The sequence below is a fragment of the Lissotriton vulgaris genome, chromosome 4_1, assembly GCF_964263255.1.
Source record: "Lissotriton vulgaris chromosome 4_1, aLisVul1.2, whole genome shotgun sequence".
Taxonomy (NCBI): domain Eukaryota; kingdom Metazoa; phylum Chordata; class Amphibia; order Caudata; family Salamandridae; genus Lissotriton; species Lissotriton vulgaris.
The window spans coordinates 961,848,539-961,873,258 of record NC_141691.1 but is presented as its reverse complement, the minus strand read 5'-3'; the positions used below and the strand labels follow the sequence as shown (position 1 = coordinate 961,873,258).

At 44.1% G+C, this 24,720-nt stretch overlaps 1 protein-coding gene across 1 annotated transcript in view; it reads right to left on the bottom strand.

Moving 5' to 3' along the window:
* C4_1H18orf63 (chromosome 4_1 C18orf63 homolog) overlaps positions 1 to 24,720 on the bottom strand; it is a 1,615,038-nt gene that overhangs the window by 831,419 nt on the left and 758,899 nt on the right. Inside the window, exon 6 of the mRNA XM_086966887.1 lies at positions 22,988 to 23,064. Within this exon, the coding sequence (XP_086823013.1) occupies positions 22,988 to 23,064 (77 nt within the window). The remainder of the gene's footprint in view (positions 1 to 22,987; positions 23,065 to 24,720) is intronic.

The following is a 24,720-nucleotide window of genomic DNA, read 5'->3' as shown; positions in this document are numbered from 1 at the left end:
CAACAGGTTGATGTGGCAAAGAGATTCCTGATCCGAACATTTCCCTTGAACCTGAAGGTCTTGGAGGTGAGCACCCCATCACTCCATGGAAGCGTCATGACCATTAGAGGCTCTGGAGGAAAGAAGGATAGACCTTGTGGGAGATTGCTTGTGATTTTCCACCAGGATATCGCCTTGATCATCAGAGGAGTGACTGAGATTACGTCATCGAAGGACCCTCGGGCTTGAAACCCATTGGTTTTCGAGCTGCTCCTGGTTGAGGCCTCATCCCCAACCGACAGTGCGGAATCAGCGGTATGCAAAATGTCATCCTTCCCAACACTGATATGTAAATCCTTACAGAAACTGACTTTTTTGAAGAAAGCGATTGAGCCATCTTTAAAAGTCGAGAAATTCTTTCTTCTGTGGGAAAGGCCATTGAGAGGTTGGTGTCCAATCTCACTCCCAGAGACCTGGAAGGAAGGAGCGAAGTCTTCCCCTCATTAAGACTGAGGCATAGAGAGCAAAAAAGGCAATGACATGCGATCGTGGACTTTTTTGCAGCATGAAAATTCGGAGCCTTGATCAACCAATCATCCAGGTACCAGAACGCCAGAGAAAGGCTGCTACTGGCGCTAAGCATTTGGTGTATACCCTGAGCGCAGACATTAGCCCGAAGAGTAGCACCCTGAACTGGTAGTGGCACCCTGCCACTTGGAACCTGAGATAACGGTGGTGCTTTGGATCAATAGGAATGTGAAAGTACTTATCCAGAAGATCCAGAGAGGTCATGTAATCCCCTGAATCCAAGAGAAGGAGAATATCCTGGATCAACAGCATCCGAAACAGGTGGCTTTTGATGAACTTGTTCAACAATCTGAGGTCCATGACCTGCCTCCATTTTCCAGTTTTTTTTCCTTATGAGAAAAAAGTGGGAGTAGAATCCCAAATTACGCTGACTGCGCGGCACTATCTCTATTGCCTGCTTTCGAGAAGGAGTTTTATTTCCCTTTTGAGAAGCGCCAGATGTCGGCGGGCAGACTTTTTTGGAGGGAAATCTGGAGGTTGTTGAACACATTCTAGGGTGTGACTATGTTTGAAGACATCTAGCACCCATTTGTCGGGTGAAATGTAGTTCCATTGAAGAAAGAATATGGAATAGTCTTGAGCCGAATGAAATGGGACTGGGGTGGCGGGTGCCTGATGGGTCTCATTGTCTCCCGCCTGAATCCAGGGATTTATCTCCCGAAGCGGGACGTCTTTGAGCTGGAGCTCTGGAGTAAGCTGAAGCAGGCATCTGCCGAAAGGACTGGACGGAGTACTGAGGATGGAAACCCTGTTGATAATAGGGTGGAAAACGCTGTTGATGTTGGGACCAAGCTGTAAATTGGCCTTTTCCCTGAAAGGAAGAGAACCTTTTCTGCCGTAAATTGGCTAGGGATTTTGCCGTATCCGTGTTGGATTTGATAGCCTCGAGAGTCTCATCTACATGCTTACCGAACAAATTCTCGCCAGCAAATGGCATGTCCAGCACCTTCGCCTCGACTTCTGGTCGAAAAGAAGTAGCTTTCAACCAACCCTGCCTGAGCAACACTGCGGCACCCGCCTGTTAAATATTGGACGGATTTGTTAGCATGAGCTGAAAGCCATTTTGTATTTCTGGCAGTCATTTTAGTTAGCCATGTGCTGCCACATGCTCGCCATGTGCTCTGTCATCCCTTAGTGTTGATTGCTCTTGTAATCTGCCTAGAAATGAACTATATTCAGCATCTTTCACCTTCGCACATGCTCAGTTGAGCTTGTAGCTGTCCTTGCAACTGTTCCTAGTATGTAAATGTCAGGATGTGTTTGCCAAAAACAGCCACTGTTAGCTCCTCCCACTTTGTTGAGCAAGCAGATCCTGTATGCCCATATTAGTAATTTTGCATGCTTACATGAGCCAGGACTGCCCCTTGGTCTTATGCTATGTAACCCTAGGCATATATAAGGCCCCAGTTTTCTGTACTCCTTAGACTGCCTCATTCAGTTGCTAAGGCTTCTGTGTGATGTAGTCTACCTCATCTGAGGTGAATAAATGTATTCTTTTTATATTACAGCTTCTGTGCCAATTTCTTCTTTGTTGGTTTAAAAGGACCAAGTATCAGTGGGACCCCTGAGAAGGTTTGTTGTTTTCTTCAAATGGCGCTCCAACGTGGACCTCATCAGAGAATTGGCTATCTGAGGGAGTGATCTTGTCAGGAGACAGAAATCTACTGAGGAGGACAGGACATGATTCTACTAAGGAAGTACTCTGTGCATGGAGATTCTGGGGATTCTCTGTCTCTGCAGCCCAGTATATTTCTGATCTTCCTGGTTTTGATCCTCCACACGATATCAACCCTGACTGAGAACCTTTTTGGCGTGAGTATTCTAAAAAGACCGTTAGGTCATTCAGAACTTGGCAGTTAGAATTTGGACAACCATTTGTTTGGTAAGAGTCGTTCTGCGGCACTTGCTGTTGATTTGATGCCTTGGATTGGTAAAGTAGTTTAGTAACACTTACTGTGGCTTTGGAATTTTGGAATTTGTGTTGGCCAACTTTGGATTTGTATGGGATAGATATACAAATTGCAATTTGTGTAGGCAGGTAATGAGGAGATTTTTCTCTGTTTAAATTTGTTTGAACGGCGCAATGTACAAAGAGTACCTTAAGCATAATATTTGCATATTCTGCAATATTTTTGGCATGCCTGATTCAAGCACTCATCAAAGAATGAGTTGCTTTTTGGAGGTACCATAGTGAGATGTGAATTAAATTAGCCATCTCCCCTAGAGGGAATGCCTAAATAGGTTTAGGTATAAAAACATATTTCTTCCTTGGTGATTCTGTATCCACAGGGAATTAAAATATGACATAATACAAACACGGATCTTTTTTCAGCGTAATTTTATGAATGGAGAAATGCAGAGCGATTTTTGGGTGTTCTGCCAGCCAAAGCTAGTGAATTGAGTGTATTTTGGCTTCTTGGAAATAAAACAGTTTGTTGGGCTGTTTTTTTTGCAGTCTTTTGGAATACTATAGAGAAGCTCTTCTTGTAAATATGACTTACAACTAGTATTTACAAATGGTTTGGTTTATGTACAGTCTGTGGGCTGTCCTTTGTTTCTGTCCTAAGTGTTGATCTGTGCGTTAAATGTGTATTTAAGTGCCTATGTGGTTCGTGGTTTCACATTGCAACTTCTGTTTGTAAATATCGATTGCGGTCTTTGTGTAAGGATTGCTAGCCTTAAGCGTGCTGTATTATGTGTCCTGAGTGTTTGACCCCTTCTGTATGTGTCTGGAATGAGCTCAATGTGTGTGTTCGTGTTTTTTTGCTGTCATCAGTCTGTTATGCAAAATGTCATTTAATTAATATTAAATAAAAACTAAATAAAAATCCACAAATGAACCATATGATATGCTAAATAATTATATGTTACTATTTAATTTATAGAGCAAGCAATTATGACATGTACAAACTGACAATGCTTAAAATATAAAATTAGAATTCACATTGAATAGGAATAAAATAGGCCTCAAAAACAAAGTTGTGTGTTTTGCAATAAATGAACAATTATAAAAATGTTACACCATTTTCCTTAGATACATTGTGTTAGATATTAACAGGCAAATACATCATCTGAGTACATTTTTGCTGAACTAAAACACATATTATAGAGCATGCATTAAAATGCCTCAGTTTTAAATAAACTGTACCCAAGCTTAAATTTCAACACTAAAAAAAGCTTTACAACAGCTGTGTTTTAACTGCCCCTAAGCAAACAGCTGTTTTGTTTTGATTGTGGGCCACGGAGAGACGGATGTTGACTCAGCCAGGATTTAGTAAGTTAAACACGGGGTAAAATCCTGCATTTCAGACTGCTGTTTTAAAAAGTTACAAAAATCTGGTTCATTATTTTAGATACCAGGAAAACATTTAAGGTAGGGATTTCCATTCTTAAAGTCTTTTGCATAAGCACATTCTTGGTTCTGATGTTTAAATAATGACTATGACTGTCCTTTTAAAAAGTGGCGCAAAACTTTTCATGTTTCAAGTTAGGCTCCTGTGCTTAGGCTTGTGAATGAATGCATCTAAATATGATAGGCATGGAATAAAGCTTGCTTTTCCTATGTGGAATTATCAAAATGATTGGTTTTATTATTACATTTTTTTTAAATTAATTATGAAAAATTATTTAAAAAAATATGTGCCTTTAAATTTGTTTTTTAATATTTATAAAGCTTAATACTCATACTGTAACCTCCTAGCATCAAAATTTAATTTAAGTTGTGTTGTATCACATAATGAGGAAATTTGCATATGAAATATCACTCTGCGCAGGCGTAATAAACTCATTTTTATAAGGATAGATATGATTATTTTAATTTCTTACTCCAGAGCTATCTAGAGAACATTTTGATAATGAATGTTATGCAAATAAATGATAGGATATTCATTTTTAAGTGCCCCAAATATCAAAGTCGAAACTGGCTAAAATTCACTATTTAAACAGCAATTTTTGCCATTAAGAGCAGCTTTTAAAGTGCCATATGCTTCAGTAAATGCATACATTAAGATATAATACAAACAGCTGACTTCTATATTGTTACACAAGTATATTGCACACTGCTTATAATTGAAAATATGTATAAAAAACAGCAGAAGTTATTAAACTACCAAACAGGGAAATGGGTCAACTTTCTGTTTTCAGGGTGGCTTTGAATAGGGAAAGCTGCATGGAATACTTTGGACACAGAATAGGACAGCTGGGACATTTTAAAAGTAATTTCTAAATTTAGAAGCCTGACAGGGCTCCCAAAGCAAGGTCTGCGTTGCCATTTTGACCTCTGAAACTTTTTGAAAGACAAGATGGTAGCGCAGGAGAAAAGGAGAAGTTTTACTTTTTTTTGCAAAAAAAACCAAGCACTTTATGCACTCATGTGATAGAAAACGATATAATGGTATATGTGAACTTTGATTAACAGATAAGCTTTGCCATATTTATACAGTACTAATGCTTAAAAGCTGAGGCAATGAAATTTAGTTTGACTTCATGTGCCCTCATGTTACATTTGTACATTTGCTAAAAAGGATTGGGGTTTGGATATTCATGTTTTTTTAGCCCTCTCAAAAGTGCTATGTACCTCCTACAACTTTGTTTATGCCCAGTTGCTACAAATATGGGTTGATGGTGTTGACAGAAGTGAAACCTGTTTCAGGTTTCCTACTGTCAAAATGGGGGAAGAAGGCTAACTCCTCTACAAATTAAGGCTAGGTAACATATGTATGTTTCTCTCTCCTTTTCTCAATTTATTTTAGCGTGTCTAAACTGTCTGTGAAATAGCAATAAGATATTGAATTGGCTATTCAGTAATACTGTTTTAAACATTGCTAGTATTAATATAATGAATAAATATATGTTAGGTTACTGCCCATATTGTTTGATGAAATTATGACAGGATCAGTAGTCTAGATTGTTGTTCCCTTATTTGACCTTTAAGGGGAGCTAGATGTGGGTAGTTTTAGTTCTAAAAGTCTTAAGTGATAACACCAATATTGTATGTTATTCCATGCTACATAGTTTTGCAAGGGCATTGCTAGTTTTTTATTAGCTAGTCCATGTGAATAAACTGACAGCCCTTATTAGAGCTGATGTTGCATAGTCTGGATCATGAAAAATAGAACGCAGGGAAGATGCCCATGTGGTCCTTAGCAAAAATGTTTTGAAGAAAATGTTGTTTTATAGATAAGAAACCCTGTTAAATTAGCAGTTTTAGATTTTCCTGCTGCTCCTATAACATGAGAGCATGGTCCTAAGCGTACAAGTAGGTATAGCCCACAAATCTGTCACACCTATCTCAGTTCTGAGCACTGAAGCTGACTATGATTGTAATCATTTACATGTAAGAGTAAGGGTAAGATGTGTTAGTATTTCTCTGCATTTTATGTTGGTGTGTAGACCTTGTATACCCTGTAAAGCGCTCTGATACCCTCACGGGTCAAGTTCGCGCTCTATAAGACACTAAAATAAATAAATAAATAAATAAGTAAGAAGAATCATTTTAGAAGTGTCTGCAGTCCTGTACAAGTAATGTAAAATTTATGAGCAAAAGTGTAGAACATTTCCTTTTTTTGAGGGTTTTCAGATTAGCACACAGGAATAGACCAATGTAAGGATTTAGGGTACGTCTGTGTTGTTTTTCTCTTTTCCTCTGAGTTTAGTAAATTAATACAGACTTCCTTGGCTGCTTGGGATTGGTTGATGTTCCTTTTATACGTGCCAATAGGTCCAGGCTGTTGTTTTTTTTTACTCTCACATAGATAGATGGAAGTGTTTCTTGGGTGCCTTGCTAATATATGGGGCGTCCCAAGACTAGGAAATATTTTGAGACTATCCTCTCTGCTGATAGACTGTTTCTGTGCCTTGTCTAAAGACCTTTTGCTCTGTCCACCAATAGATATTTGCTGCTTTACAACCATTGCCAAAGGGGTCCCGACATCAGATTCAGCCTGGGGAGTCAGCGTCAGCACCAGTCCAACTTGAAGCCAAAGTGAAGGTAACCAGCACAGGCATTGCTGGCAACTAGGACTTCAGTGAAGGCGGAAGCCCTGAAATGAATTGTGTACCCCTGACACTGTTTTGGGCGAAAGACGGGGTCACAAATCAGAAAGAAGAAATCGTGGATCATGCCCAGCTGAGAGTCACAGACCAACCAGAATGATGAGGAGGCTTTGCTTGAGGTGACCCCTTTTGAATCAAGGGTTGCTTCAGAGATCCTAGCATCAGGCCTCTGAATCCAGGTCCCAAAGTGAATGCAAGTTTGCTCTTTTGTTTGTTGGTCAATAGATACCTGGATACACTAGATGCAATGTGTGGCCCCAACGAATGAGCAGTGCAATACAGGAATTAGGGAAGGACTTGAGTTTAGGGTACAGGTACTGTGTCTCTGGTGTCTGTTAGATTGTAGTGAAGAAAACTGGTGCACTGCCTGAGACACTGGACAGGATCGCTGAGAGCATTTGCCTGGTGGGTGACTGCCCTATCCTGAAAGAAGAGACTTTTTCCTTGAAACTGGGGCTGTGATTCTTGAGTTGCAAGTTGTGCAGCTCTACCGTGGAAACAACAAGAGCCTGCCTGTGAGGCTCAAACGTACACAGGGAGAAGACTCCCCTCTGGTTGTTTGTACAGCGGCTTCAATTTCCCCAAGGACTTCTTCTTTTTCTGGTCAATAATGTACCCCTTTAGTCGTCCCATTTTTAAGGAGGAGTAGCCCTTTGCAGCTCTTCGTCCTAATTCCTATGGCCCTGTGTGGTCCTCCTGGTCCCAGATATGATTGATATTCTTGCCCTCATTAAAGGAAAATGTAAAAGTCAATTGGAAGATTTTTCTTTTAGATATGTGCTGTTGGCTATTCTGAAATTAAAATGAATAGTCACTGAAATGCATAAGAACCCTGAAAATGTTTCCTAGATGATTCTAGGATTTGCTTAGGACCAGAAAAATGATAATTCTATTTGTAATAGTGGTCATTACTCTCTCCTGCAATCTGTATGTTAATTATGACCTGATGCTCCGTTCCCTTTGTATTCCTGCTTATACCCGCAGTTGAGCTTGTAGCTGTCCTTGCAACTGTTCCTAGTATGTAAATGTCAGGATGTGTTTGCCAAAAACAGCCACTGCTAGCTCCTCCTACTTTGTTGAGCAAGCAGATCTTCTTATTAGTCATTTTGCATGCTTACATGAGCCAGGACGGCCCCTTGGTCTTATGCTGACTATGTAACGCTAATTATAGAAAAAGTGGGGTTGTGTCCGTTTCGGGGGCCGGGTAGGACAACGTAACAATGTTTATAAATAAGGGAACTCGGTCACGTTTCAGTTCTGCCTCTTTTTTATTCTGGTACAAAAGGGGGTGGTGATGGACGGAGCATCTGAATCAATCAAACACTCACACCCAGTCAAAAGATCTGGGTTTAATCCATTACCGTTCTTTAGCCCACTCTGCCACCCCAGTTCAGACATGGCTATATGCAAATCAGTCTGACCCTGTGCCTCATGGGAACAGTCCAGCCCGAACTGCCAAAAAAACAATTGAAATACAACTATACATTGACACTTCACATTACGATTTCTACATTACATTTTCTACAAACCTATTCTAAGTTGTACCCTAATGACTAACTTGACACCAGACCTACACTGATTTATTTTGATCTAATAGAGGACTGGTCTCGCAAGGGCATGCTTCTTTTTTAGAAGGCGTTATTCTGTTGACTGTGTGCACCAGTAGGTATGCACCGTTCTATTTGTTACCCTCTGCAAGTTAAGTGTTCGTAAGCAAGCCGAACTAGCTAAGCCAAAGCGTTTCCAAGCCCGTTTTCTTATACGTCAGGCTTTTCTTCAGGGCTATTAGCTGGGTACCTATGTAAAAACAATAGGGAACACAATTCAGTGTGGGGCCTTAACCTTTTCAATTATGTGGTGTGGATCATTTGTACACATTGTTACCTTCTCAAGATTTGTGTACAGATATATTTTGGTTGATTAGAGCTCTTGAATGGCGTTTGGGTTGTTCTGCAGAGATAAAGAACACATAATGTGTTTAATCTTAATGTGGGGCATTATATCACTAAGTTCTTGTTACTGTTATGACATCAGGACTTACGTGTGTTAATTTCCATTAGTCGTGACTATGGCCGCTTATTGCTTTTTGTCTTCTGTTGCACAGTTGTTAAAGGAGCGGCGGGAGCTGCGAATTATTAAAAAGAGGATTTTCAATGGGTGTAATCGGTAACCTGAAAGGTCTCTGTGGGGAGTTTCTCCATTGCTGATAACCACTTACTTGGAGTTTCTGCACAGGGGCTGACCGCCGAACTTTCGTTTTAAAGGAGTCGCCTCATTTCACCAAGCTTGATACCCTCATAGCCACAAGAAGTCGATAATCGGTATCGCCCTAACCGATCGCTGAGTGGAAGCTTTAAAATCGTACAAGAAGCATTGCTTGAGGGGCATAGGAAGGTCGAAGTGCTTTGAAGCTCTTTCAAGCAGATCGTGAAAGCTACTGACGTCTGCAGGTAGCCTCCAGTCAGCCTCCAGCAATGTGAGAGAAGGCAGCATATGCTCTATGTAGTCCATCCACTCATCATGGACATCAGTGTCCACCTGTAACTCACCCTCTTCTAGTAGTTGGGTCTCCACTGTCCGATACCCTAGTTGGGTTTTGCAGAGGAGGCAAGGACTTCTGCTTTGGCGGAACCAGAGTGGGTTCCTGAACTGAACTGGAATCATGGCAGACTCCTCCTGGTGAGAAACTGATTTTCGGGCCACATTGTCTTCAGGGAAGTCATTTGTAGTAGTCATCAAGCATGAAGCCTAAGACCATGACTAGTGACATTGGCACATTGATTGAGGGTTCTTGATGATCTTCCTCCTCCTGGTCATAATATGGGTAGTGCTCCTGGAAGGTATCTAGGCGTTGCACACCAGAGTGCCTCTCAGAAAAGGAGTAATCACCCTCAAAGTATGTTGAAGGATTATCTGGCTGATCCTCTTCATCCGATTCTTGACACTTCACTCTCAGTAGAGAGGCTGTAGGCAGGGCCAAACAGACCTTCATCCTCTGATTCCTGAAAATCCAGGAGGCGAGAAGGAGGAAGAGGAGATATTTTTGAAAAGTCTTGCAATGTCCATTTTCATCGTTGACAGGATCGTCACCGGAATCGTCACCAGGGACTGTGATGATGGTGTGAAAGTAACTGTTGACGGGGCGGAGACACTCGTTGACGGTGCAGTATACAATTGTACCGTTGACAGTGAAGCTCTCGTTGTCGATGAACTCCTCACCGAAGTCCCAACGACATCACTACCTCCGTCTTCTTTGACGAGAAAGCTGTTGTCTTCCTTTCGGCGGTCGTAGGCAGAGAATGCCTTCTCCACAGGTCTGACGACGGGTGGATTTTTTGAGCAGGAGTAAGTGGAGCATCGGGAAGAGCATAGCCAGATCTTTTTTGAGAAGAGCCAGGTTGCTCTTTTTTACCTCTCCTTTCCTCTGAAGACTCCTTGCTCAAAGATCGTTGCTTTTTCTGATCTTTCTGACCAGAAGAAGGATCTTCTTCCTTTCTTTTCTTTGAGGAAGAATGTGGCCTCTCCTCACTCTCTGAGTCAGAATCCCTCATAGATATTTTCTTCTGTAGCCAAATAAGAAGCCTTCCCTCATGGTCTTTGAGGTTTTTGAAGAGAAAGTCCGGCAGTGCTTACAATCCTTAGGCTTGTGCTCTGGATACAGGCAGTATAAGCACTCCTTGTGAGGATCCTCTTTGAACAGCCTGGTCTTCCCACAAGTCTTGCAGGGCCTGAACAGCCCTTTTTTAGACTCTGACTTTCTGTAAAAAATACAGAAAATAAGCAGAAAACTCACTTTCTAGCAGCACCTCAGTTGAAGAGTATGTGGAGGAAGGAAAACTTGCAGTTGAAAGTTGAAGAGTTTAAAGTAGAAAGACTGTGACTGAGCAGAGCTCAGGGAGACTTCGTAACACACGACGTGCTGTAAGAAATCTGAGGTATGGTGGCTCTGCAGGAATGGATACTAAGGGGTCTGTCATGGATTGGTTGGAGTTTGGATGTTCCTTAATCATGTTAACTGGTTACTAAATACTGTTACTTCTCAAGGGAGACTGCCCTTTTAGCTTTGTGCTGCTATTTTACTGTCACTGAGGGACTCCCACCATGACGAGGGAGAAGATTCAAGCATATGAATCTATAAAAGATATAATATTGGAGAAGCGGGTGATACCTTAACATCGAAGCCAAAATAGAAAGCATCAAATTAATCAAAATGTAAGTGAGTATAAGGAAGTATACATTTACTATTCTTAACTCCAGATCCATGTACCATGAAGATATATATATATTGTCAAGGTTCATATATGTGGATTTAGATGTGGAAAATCTAAGCATACTAATATGTTGATATATGTTTGCCCTCAATATTTTGGATACGATATGAAGGTATAAAGATGGTAAATGTTCAGGATCCACAGGACCCATACTGTGTTGGTAACTGTATGCATTACCTGAAGGGGGTCTTCCACAGGAATTACCATCCTAGGTGGGCCTGATAGTAAAAGAAAGATGATGGTAAGGCAGCGAATGAAAGGCATTGAGAAGGTGAGTTTGATAACCTAGATGCTGTTGACTGCCTTGACGTCGCTCTTCTTGACTCTGAGTACCTCGACCTCCTCAAGGCTCATGAACAGTGCCTGAACATCACATTTTTCAATGTTGTATGCCTTGACGTCGAGTAGGCATCTGTAGAGTGTGTCAACATTGATTGGCTTAGTGCCGTACAGGAGGGCTTCTTCGGTCATTGGTGTCTTCTTGGTGACAAAGGAGTACCTGCTGCTTAGCCAGCCTTCGATAGCAAACATGTTAATGCCGAGCCATGTTTGGATGTCATCCAGTAATCTCAGGAGTGACAGAAGGACAGTGGTGTTGCCCCACTGCTTTTAAGCAGTATAAATAAATGAAAAATTTAAATGATAATAACTCTAAATTATTATCATTATAGGTTTTCCTTGTTGCTGCAGCTTATGGGCACTCCCTAAGTACGCATTAATATTTGGCTGGCTATGGGCATTTTGCATTACCGCCTGAGTGCTTCCTAAATGCTCTGTTCCTATGCTGGGAGAGGCGATGAAGTAGAGAGCGGCGAGAAGTGGAGCAGAGGTAAGTTTTTATTTGTACTCCCCCACCCCGATGTGTGCCAGCCACCACTGCAAATGAGGCGATTGTGGTGACACCTATTCTTCTACCTATATTTTCCCTTTCGAAACTCCTTTTCTGGAGACTGCTGCTACACAGTAGAAAGGGCATCATCTCTGGCTGATGTATGATGTATTTCTTTCTGCTTCTGCCCTGAGATCTTCAAGTTCACCTCTCTAGCAAATCATTTCATGGTCATTAAGGTCTCATTTTGTCATTTTAAAACAGAATTGTGTTCTCTGACTGAATACAAAAAAGGTAAGCAGGCCACTTGCCCTTTCCTCAGTTTTCTGTTTGCATGTTTTCTAGGGTCTAATCTAACAATACGCCACTGGTTTTTTGGATGCTGCAATGTAGCCTGTTATATTTTATTAAAATGTTTTTTTACCAAAGAGAAAGAATCATAAATAGATGCCCTATTTTTTCTGATAAGACTGGGTACTGCATTAGGAAAATGGCAATTTTTAACTCCAATTCAAGATATGAAGGGGTTCCACATAATAAAGAAAAGTGTTCGAGGGATCCCTCACAAATCCAGTATTATTTTATGATCATGAAGATACTGTGCTGCAGAACTTTAGTGCACATCCAGGGGAGTTTTTGTCAGGGTTCACTGGGTAGGTTTTCCGAAAACAGACAACTCTAAACAGATTGATAGCAGCGTATCTCACTAACTTGTCGTATGAAGAGAAATTGCACAGCAGAATTAGTGTGCTTGGTATAGACAGAAATGCCATTTATTCCTAATGCCTGAAAGAAAAGCTGTATTCAACCCAAACAATGTCAACTCGATACATGGTTAATATTGGGGAGAGAATGTGGTCTTGTGGCTAGACTGCAGCCCGCGGAGCTGGGAAACCAAGGTTCGAGCCGCAGGGTCGACTCCACATCCTGTGATTCTGGAAAATCACTTGATCTCCCCATGCCACACACTGACACTGTCACTCATACTGAAGACAGGAGACACTGTCACTAATGCTGAAGACAGGCAACACTGTCACTAGGCTGAAGACAGGAGACACTGTCACTCATGCTGAAGACAGGCAACACTGTCACTTATGCTGAAGACAGGCGACACTCACTCATGCTGAAGACAGGCGACACTGTCACACACTGTCACTCATGCTGAAGACAGGAGACACTGTCACTCATGCTGAAAACAGGAGACACTGTCACTCATGCTGAAGACAGGAGACACTGTCACTCATGCTGAAGACAGGGGACATTATCACTCATGCTGAAGACAGGCGACACTGTCACTCATGTTGAATACAGGTGACGCTATCGCTCATGCTGAAGACAGAAGACACGGTCACACACTGTCACTCATGCTGAAGACAGGAGACACTGTCACTCATGCTGAAGACAGGAGACACTTTCACACATGCTAAAAACAGGTGACAGTTGCTCATGCTGATGAGAGAAAACAGTGTCACTCGAGCTGAAGACAGAATACACTGTCACTCATGCTAAAGACAGGAGGCATTGTCACTCATGCTGAAGACAGGAGACACTGTCACTCATGCTGAAAACAGGATACACTGTCACACACTGTCACTCATGCTGAAGACATGCAACACTATCACTCATGCTGAAGACAGGCGACACAGTCACTCATGCTGAAGACAGGAGACATTGTCACTCATGCTGAAGACAGGAGACACTGTCACTCATGCTGAAGACAGTAGAAATGGTCACTCACGCTGAAGACATCAGACACTGCCACTCACGCTGAAGACAGGAGACACTGTCACTCTCGCTGAAGCCAGGAGACACTTCACACACTGTCACTCATGCTGAAGACAGAAGACCCTTCACACACTGTCACTCATGCTGAAGACAGGAGACACTGTCACTCATGCTGAAGACAGGAGCCAGTCACACACTGTCACTCATGCTGAAGACAGGCGACACTGTCACTCATGCTGAAGACAGGCAACACTGTCACTTATGCTGAAGATAGGAGACACGGTCACTCATGCTGATGACAGGAGACACTGTCATTCATGCTGAAGACAGGGGACACTGTCACTCATGCTGAAGACAGGCGACACTGTCACTCATGTTGAAGACAGGTGACGCTATTGCTCATGGTGAAGACAGAAGACACGGTCACTCATGCTGAAAAAACAGGAGACACTGTCCCACACTGTCACTCATGCTGAAGACAGGAGACTGTCACTCATGCTGAAGACAGGAGACACTTTCACTCATGCTAAAAACAGGTGACAGTCAATCATGCTGATGAGAGAAAACAGTGTCACTCATGCTGAAGACAGAATGCGCTGTTACTCATGCTAAAGACAGGAGACATTGTCACTCATGCTGAAGACAGGAGACACTGTCACTCATGCTGAAAACAGGAGACACTGTCACACACTGTCACTCATGCTGAAGACATGCAACACTATCACTCATGCTGAAGACAGGCGACACGGTCACTCGTGCTGAAGACAGGAGACATGGTCACTCATGCTGAAGACAGGAGACACTGTCACTCATGCTGAAGACAGGAGAAACGGTCACTCACGCTGAAGACATCAGACACTGCCACTTACGCTGAAGACAGGAGACACTGTCACTCGCGCTGAAGACAGGAGACACTGTCACTCACACTAAAGACAGGAGACACTGTCACTCACGCTGAAGACAGGAGACACTGTCACTCATGCTGAAGACAGGAGACACTTCACACACTGTCACTCATGCTGAATACAGGAGACAATGTCACTCATGCTGAAGACAGGAGACACTGTCGCTCACGCTGAAGACAGAAGACACTGTCACTCATGCTGAAGACAGGAGACACTGGCACTCACGCTGAAGACAGGCGACACTGTCACTCGCGCTGAAGACAGGAGAAACGGTCACTCACACTGAAGACATGAGACACTGTCACTCACACTGAAGACAGGAGACACTGTCACTCATGCTGAAGACAGGAGACACTGTCACTCACGCTGAAGACAGGAGACACTGGCACTCACGCTGAAGACAGGCGACACTGTCACTCGCGCTGAAGACAGGAGACACTGTCACTCACACTAAAGACAGGAGACATGGTCACTCATGCTGAAGACAGGAGACACTGTCACTCATGCTGAAGACAGGAGAAACGGTCACTCACGCTGAAGACATCAGACACTGCCACTTACGCTGAAGACAGGATACACTGTCACTCGCGCTGAAGACAGGAGACACTGTCACTCACACTAAAGACAGGAGACACTGTCACTCACGCTGAAGACAGGAGACACTGTCACTCATGCTGAAGACAGGAGACACTTCACACACTGTCACTCATGCTGAATACAGGAGACAATGTCACTCATGCTGAAGACAGGCAACACTGTCACTCATGCTGAAGACAGGAGACACTGTCACTCATGCTGAAGACAGGAGACACTGTCACTCACGCTGAAGACAGGAGACACTGGCACTCACGCTGAAGACAGGCGACACTGTCACTCACACTGAAGACAGGAGACACTGTCACTCATGCTGAAGACAGGAGACACTGTCACACACTGTCACTCATGCTGAAGACAGGCAACACTGTCACTCATGCTGAAGACAGGAGATATGGTCACTCATGCTGAAGACAGGAGACACTGTCACTCATGCTGAAGACAGGAGACACTTCACACACTGTCACTTATGCTGAAGACAGAAGACACTTCACACATTGTCACTCATGCTGAAGACAGGAGACACTGTCACGCATGCTGAAGACAGGAGACACGGTCACTCATGCTGAAGACAGGAGACACTGTCACACACTGTCACTCATGCTGAAGACAGGCAACACTGTCACTCATGCTGAAGACAGGCAACACTGTCACTCATGCTGAAGATAGGAGACACGGTCACTCATGTTGAAGACAGGTGACGCTATCGCTCATGCTGAAGACAGAAGACACGGTCACTCATGCTGAAGACAGGAGACACTGTCAAACACTGTCACTCATGCTGAAGACAGGAGACTGTCACTCATGCTGAAGACAGGAGACACTTTCACTCATGCTAAAAACAGGTGACAGTCACTCATGCTGATGAGAGAAAACAGTGTCACTCATGCTGAAGACAGAATGCACTGTTACTCATGCTAAAGACAGGAGACATTGTCACTCATGCTGAAGACAGGAGACACTGTCACTCATGCTGAAAACAGGAGACACTGTCACACACTGTCACTCATGCTGAAGACATGCAACGCTATCACTCATGCTGAAGACAGGCGACACGGTCACTCATGCTGAAGACAGGAGACATGGTCACTCATGCTGATGACAGGAGACACTGTCACTCATGCTGAAGACAGGAGAAACGGTCACTCACGCTGAAGACATCAGACACTGCCACTCACACTGAAGACAGGAGACACTGTCACTCGCGCTGAAGACAGGAGACACTGTCACTCACACTAAAGACAGGAGACACTGTCACTCATGCTGAAGACAGGAGACACTGTCACTCATGCTGAAGACAGGAGACACTTCACACACTGTCACTCATGCTGAATACAGGAGACAATGTTACTCATGCTGAAGACAGGAGACACTGTCGCTCACGCTGAAGACAGAAGACACTGTCACTCATGCTGAAGACAGGAGAAACAGTCACTCACACTGAAGACATGAGACACTGTCACTCACACTGAAGACAGGAGACACTGTCACTCATGCTGAAGACAGGAGACACTGACACTCACGCTGAAGACAGGAGACACTGGCACTCACGCTGAAGACAGGCAACACTGTCACTCATGCTGAAGACATGAGACACTGTCACTCATGCTGAAGGCAGGAGACACTGTCACACATGCTGAAGACAGGAAACACTATCACTCATTCTGAAGACAGGCAACACTGTCATTCATGCTGAAGACAGAAGACACTGTCACTCCTGCTAAATAAAGGCGACACTGGCACTCATGCTTAAGATAGGAGACACTGTCACTCATGCTGAAGACAGGCGACACTGTCACTCATGCTGAAGACAGGTGACACTGTCACTCATGCTGAAGACAGGAGACACTGTCACAGACTGTCACTCATGCTGAAGACAGGCAACACTGTCACTCATGCTGAAGACAGGCGACACTGTCACTCATGCTGAAAATAGGAGACACGGTCACTCATGCTGAAGAAAGGAGACACTGTCACTCATGCTGAAGACAGGCAACACTGTCACTCATGCTGAAGACAGGCAACACTGTCATTCATGCTGAAGACAGAAGACACTGTCACTCCTGCTAAATAAAGGTGACACTGGCACTCATGCTTAAGATAGGAGACACTGTCACTCATGCTGAAGACAGGCGACACTGTCACTCATGCTGAAGACAGGTGACACTGTCACTCATGCTGAAGACAGGAGACACTGTCACAGACAGTCACTCATGCTGAAGACAGGCAACACTGTCACTCATGCTGAAGACAGGCGACACTGTCACTCATGCTGAAAATAGGAGACACGGTCACTCATGCTGAAGAAAGGAGACACTGTCACTCATGCTGAAGACAGGCAACACTGTCACTCATGCTGAAGACAGGCGACACTATCGCTCATGCTGAAGACAGGAGACACGGTCACTCACGCTGAAGACAGGAGACACTGTCACACACTGTCACTCATGCTGAAGACAGGAGACACTGTCACTCATGCTGAAGACAGGAGACACTGTCACTCATGCTGAAGACAGGTGACAGTCACTCATGCTGATGACAGAAAACACTGTCACTCATGCTGAAGACAGAAGACACTGTCACTCATGCTGACGACAGGAGACATTGTTACTCATGCTGAAGCCAGGCGACACTGTCACTCACGCTGAAGACAGGAGACACTGTCACTCATACTGAAGACAGGAGACACTGTCACACACTGTCACTCATGCTGAAGACAGGTAACACTGTCGCTCATGCTGAAGACAGGAGACACTGGCACTCACGCTGAAGACAGGCGACACTGTCACTCGCGCTGAAGACAGGAGAAACGGTCACTCACACTGAAGACATGAGACACTGTCACTCACACTGAAGACAGGAGACACTGTCACTCATGCTGAAGACAGGAGACACTGTCACTCACGCTGAAGACAGGAGACACTGGCACTCACGCTGAAGACAGGCGACACTGTCACTCGCGCTGAAGACAGGAGACACTGTCACTCACACTAAAGACAGGAGACATGGTCACTCGTGCTGAAGACAGGAGACACTGTCACTCGCGCTGAAGACAGGAGAAACGGTCACTCACACTGAAGACATGAGACACTGTCACTCACACTGAAGACAGGAGACACTGTCACTCGCGCTGAAGACAGGAGACACTGTCACTCATGCTGAAAACAGGAGACACTGTCACACACTGTCACTCATGCTGAAGACATGCAACGCTATCACTCATGCTGAAGACAGGCGACACGGTCACTCATGCTGAAGACAGGAGACATGGTCACTCATGCTGAAGACAGGAGACACTGTCACTCATGCTGAAGACAGGAGAAACGGTCACTCACGCTGAAGACATCAGACACTGCCACTCACACTGAAGACAGGAGACACTGTCACTCGTGCTGAAGACAGGAGACACTGACACTCACGCTGAAGACAGGAGACACTGGCACTCACGCTGAAGACAGGCAACACTGTCACTCATGCTGAAGACATGAGACACTGTCACTCATGCTGAAGGCAGGAGACACTGTCACACATGCTGAAGAGAGAAAACAGTGTCATTCATGCTGAAGACAGAATGCACTGTTACTCATGCTAAAGACAGGAGACATTGTCACTCATGCTGAAGACAGGAGACACTGTCACTCATGCTGAAAACAGGAGACACTGTCACACACTGTCACTCATGCTGAAGACATGCAACGCTATCACTCATGCTGAAGACAGGCGACACGGTCACTCATGCTGAAGACAGGAGACATGGTCACTCATGCTGAAGACAGGAGACACTGTCACTCATGCTGAAGACAGGAGAAACGGTCACTCACGCTGAAGACATCAGACACTGCCACTCACACTGAAGACAGGAGACACTGTCACTCGTGCTGAAGACAGGAGACACTGTCACTCACACTAAAGACAGGAGACACTGTCACTCACGCTGAAGACAGGAGACACTGTCACTCATGCTGAAGACAGGAGACACTTCACACACTGTCACTCATGCTGAATACAGGAGACAATGTCACTCATGCTGAAGACAGGAGACACTGTCGCTCACGCTGAAGACAGAAGACACTGTCACTCATGCTGAAGACAGGAGAAACAGTCACTCACACTGAAGACATGAGACACTGTCACTCACACTGAAGACAGGAGACACTGTCACTCATGCTGAAGACAGGAGACACTGACACTCACGCTGAAGACAGGAGACACTGGCACTCACGCTGAAGACAGGCAACACTGTCACTCATGCTGAAGACATGAGACACTGTCACTCATGCTGAAGGCAGGAGACACTGTCACACATGCTGAAGACAGGAAACACTATCACTCATTCTGAAGACAGGCAACACTGTCATTCATGCTGAAGACAGAAGACACTGTCACTCCTGCTAAATAAAGGCGACACTGGCACTCATGCTTAAGATAGGAGACACTGTCACTCATGCTGAAGACAGGCGACACTGTCACTCATGCTGAAGACAGGTGACACTGTCACTCATGCTGAAGACAGGAGACACTGTCACAGACTGTCACTCATGCTGAAGACAGACAACACTGTCACTCATGCTGAAGACAGGCGACACTGTCACTCATGCTGAAAATAGGAGACACGGTCACTCATGCTGAAGAAAGGAGACACTGTCACTCATGCTGAAGACAGGCAACACTGTCACTCATGCTGAAGACAGGCAACACTGTCATTCATGCTGAAGACAGAAGACACTGTCACTCCTGCTAAATAAAGGCGACACTGGCACTCATGCTTAAGATAGGAGACACTGTCACTCATGCTGAAGACAGGCGACACTGTCACTCATGCTGAAGACAGGTGACACTGTCACTCATGCTGAAGACAGGAGACACTGTCACAGACTGTCACTCATGCTGAAGACAGGCAACACTGTCACTCATGCTGAAGACAGGCGACACTGTCACTCATGCTGAAAATAGGAGACACGGTCACTCATCCTGAAGAAAGGAGACACTGTCACTCATGCTGAAGACAGGCAACACTGTCACTCATGCTGAAGACAGGCGACGCTATCGCTCATGCTGAAGACAGGAGACACGGTCACTCACGCTGAAGACAGGAGACTCTGTCACACACTGTCACTCATGCTGAAGACAGGAGACACTGTCACTCATGCTGAAGACAGGAGACACTGTCACTCATGCTGAAGACAGGTGACAGTCACTCATGCTGATGACAGAAAACACTGTCACTCATGCTGAAGACAGAAGACACTGTCACTCATGCTGACGACAGGAGACATTGTTACTCATGCTGAAGCCAGGCGACACTGTCACTCACGCTGAAGACAGGAGACACTGTCACTCATGCTGAAGACAGGAGACACTGTCACACACTGTCACTCATGCTGAAGACAGGTAACACTGTCGCTCATGCTGAAGACAGGCGACACGGTCACTCATGCTGAAGACAGGAGACATGGTCACTCATGCTGAAGACAGGAGACACTGTCACTCATGCTGAAGACAGGAGACACTTCACACACTGTCAGTCATGCTGAAGACAGAAGACACTTCACACACTGTCACTCATGCCAAAGACAGGAGACACTGTCACTCATGCTGAAGACAGGAGACACTGTCGGTTATGCTGAAGACAGGAGACACTGTCACTCATGCTGAAGACAGGAGACACTGTCACTCATGCTGGAGACAGGAGACACTGTCACTCATGCTGAAGACAGGCGACACTGTCACACACTGTCACTCATGCTGAAGACAGGAGACACTGTCACTCATGCTAAAGACAGACGACACTGTCACACACTGTCACTCATGCTGAAGACAGGCGACACAGTCACTCATGCTGAAGACAGGCGACACTGTCACACACTGTCACTCATGCTGAAGACAAGAGACACTGTCACACACTGTCACTCATGCTTAAGACAGGCGACACAATTCAAACACCAAATACTATCTGGGCCCAGGGAGGGCTGGGCATGGGGTCTGTCTGAGATGTAGGCATGCTCCACAGAGGAGGTAGAGTGGCGAGGGGAGGGACGGAATTCCCCTCTGTCCTTCCCGTGAACCCCTACGCCTGTGAGCTCCATGCCTGGCCAGAGTAGTAAACAGAGCAATAAATCATGCCTCCCCTGATAAGAAGGTTAGCCGTAAAGCAGGCCATGTTGTCCGTAGTGGCTGTCTGTAAAGCGGACAGGGTGGCACCTGCAAACACTCCTTTCCATTGGGAAGCCAGCGTTTACCATGAATGCTGACGCTACCCAATGGAAAGAAGGGGTGGGCTTAGAGTCCCTTTTAGATTACAAGATCTCTCTGAGAGGCGGGGCAGCTTTGCTGCCACGCCCAGCGGTACCTAAAAATAAATGTGTCTTTGGGTAACCTAACTGGTGCTCATGTAAAGCGATCCAATACCTTTGTGTCGAGTTCGCGCTATATAAATCTGCAAAAAGAAAAAAATTATGTAACATGGTACAATGACATTTCCCAAAATATGGGCTCCGAGTTTATGGTTTTGAGCCGTAGCTATGAACACGGGTTGTGGGCACATGAAACAGGGAGCTGCTCAGCAGTCTCTCAAAGCCTATGATGAGCCGCTGCAGTGGCGGCTCCTCTGAAGACTCAGAGGGTGATATGTACAATGAAGTGGTGAAGCATGATGTTAGCCTCCTAGGCTTAACGACACACTCCTTCACTTCAGAAACACAAGGCTGCACCATATTTACAAGAATGTGGTGCAGCCTAGTATTTCCTTCTGCGATGGCGCTAAGTTTACCAACTTAATGCCAAAGCTGATACCCTTGCACCAGAGTGCAGGGGTGTCTGCGTGCAAAAGAGGATTGTTTTTGTGTAGGAAGGTGCCCCTTCCTGCACATAAACAATCCTAAAATGCCATTTTGTAACTTTCATGTGTGCGGCTTCATGCAGCACACATGAAAGTTACAAAATGGCATCTTGTAAAAGGTGTGTTTATGTACAAGAAGGGACACCATCCTGTACATAAACACACCATGACCTTTTGCTTTTTCCATGTGTGCTGCACAAGGCAGCACACATGGAAAAAGCAAAAACGAGAAGAAATAATGCATTTCTCCTCGTTTTGCCAAGTTAAGACCAGGATATATCTGGTCTTCATTTTGGCGCTGCCTCTTATGTATGCCACCCTTGTACATAGGGTGCAGCGCCAAATACAATGGGTGTTGCAGTGGAATGCCCACCGCAACATCCACTGCACATACCTTTCATGCTAACCATAGCGTGAAAGGGTTCCTTATGTACAAGGCAGAGTTAAGACACATTAAGTTACGGTGCCTCGTACATAAGGCAAGGCCCCTATCACCACGGAAACGTCACAAAAAGTGACATTCCCATGGCGATACAGGCTTGTACATATGCTCCAGAGACCTCTAACACTTAGGCAGAGATCTCTAACTACAGCAGACAGTAAACTAACTGTACACCGGAGGCCTTTACTTCTGCTCCAGAGGCGGATACCCCCTCAATTGCCATATACTGAGACCTTGGATTCAAAAGAAATGACAGCAATTTCGAAATGGTCGGGTCCAACAAATAGGGTATCAAGAGTGGTAACAAAATAGAACACGACAGAATAAAGGAGAAAATTAAATGAATGCAACACCAAGTGAACAATGTCTCATTTAGATCACAGGTACCCATGAACTCTGAACTTCAGAAAAGCAAATCCGAAGATAAACTAAAAGCAAGAAAGACTTTCTACATACCTGCTTCCCAACACATCCTTGCCACTCCTTCGGGCAGCCTTTTTCAAAGGCATCTATAATATCACTTCTTAAAGAGATTTAAACTTCTTCTTCCAATTAGGAAATGTAATTGCACATTCCTCTGCCAGTTGATGGTTTGCGAATACAGGCAAACTCAGTTTAAATCAAATGTAAACAAATATAAACTGTTTGTGGTATTTTAGTGCAGAGTATGTGTTTATATAAGTAATATATAGCTATTTATTGTAGAAAATGCATGCAACCACAAAAATAATTAAACGAATCACTTTCAAATTGGTGCTGTACCTCAGGAGGTGGAAGGCGAACTGTATGCACAGTCAAACTGATGCAAAGTTGAGTTTCTGATACATAGAGGTCCATAACTGAAATAAGACGAAATGCTGTTATTTGGAAATATATACTTGAATGGAATTAAAATAGATAAATCAATGAAATAAAAATACACTATGGGGTTATGTTGAGAAATATACACTATAAATATAAACAGTTTGTATCCTAATCGTAAATGTTGCAGTTTTGTACAGTTACAAATATTAGTTGTTAATATTACTAAGCGAAATGGTACTCAATGTATCTGTATCAGAACGGTAAAGTGTTAAGTGGATCAGCAAAGCCTGCACTCATCAGCTGACAAACAGGCCTCTGCAGCAAGTTCATTAACCTCCTGAACACTACCTTGTTTTGGTAGGCAATATTCTGTGAAATTAACTGGAAAGTATAATTACAATAATTTATATTCCTGCATAAGGGAAAAGTTCATTGAATTCATAAACTACAGAAAATCTATTTGTGCAGGATGTGAGAACGCGTCATATAAGTAGTCATGTAGACATAATTTCTTGTTTTTAAGTCAACTAGAGTGAATTGGTGGTTATAAAATAACTGGTTGTTCAGGCCCTTCTTTTAATCTTTTCAAAAATAGGGAAAAAAACAGAACACATGAACACGTAGGAGGGGGGGGGCGGTAGTACGGGAGCGATGCACCAGTCACAATAAGAACAAATTGATACTGGAACCTTAAGGGCCCGATTCACAAAGGTAAAGTGAGACGAAAGTCTCACTTTACGACTTTTGGTATTCACAAAGGGCCTTTACGAGTAGTAAATGCTCTTTATGAATACCGAAAGTCGCAAAGTTAGACTTTCGTCTCACTTTACCTTTGTGAATCGGGCCCTAAATCTTTAAAGCCAGGTAGACTGAGCCAAAGCCCCACAAGTCACTACAGTGGCAGTCAGAACACAGGGATGTTAACAGCCAGATTACATCTTGACCTCTACGACCTTGCCTATTCTCTTGACGTCACTTGAGCGGTAAGCAAGTTCTCTAACAATTTAATGAAGATGCCTATGAAGAAGAACTAAGATTTGAATTAAGTAATGATTCCTCTTTCTCACAGCAATATAATTATATATTCATAAATAATGCCAGAGAGGGGCAAACTCATCCCAACATGTTGAGTTATTAAATGGTGGGGACGCAAACAGAACTGGAAAAGAGAAGTGAAAGATCATAAGATTTTCAATAACTAGGGGGCATATTACCAAGGGCATTATCGCTGCTTTAGCGGGAATTTTTCCAGCTAAAGCGGCGATAATTGTATTGCCCTATTACCTAGCTGTCGCTAACACCAGTTAGCGACAGCTAGTAGGAGATAGCGGGCATTTAGGTGCCCACTTTGCATGTCAGCGATAATTATCGCTAATGACATGCAAAGTCGGCGTGCCAAGATAGTCGCTAACATCTCTATCTCCTATTACCAACTTTTGGAAATAATCGCGCTAAGCAAATTGAAAGACAGTCAGTTTTTAAAGCAAATTTTTCTAATCTGAGGACAGAGAGTGGCAAAAATGGTGTCTGAGCCCACATGTATACGATTGGTCAGCAGCCTTCAGCACTTTTGATCAAGTAACCTTCAGAAAAAGCCTTTAAGAATGCTGTTTGAGTGGACCTGGTTTAAGGTGGAAATGATATTTTTGGTCAGGCAAATGTTAAGCAGGTGCAATGCCAGACTGCAATTA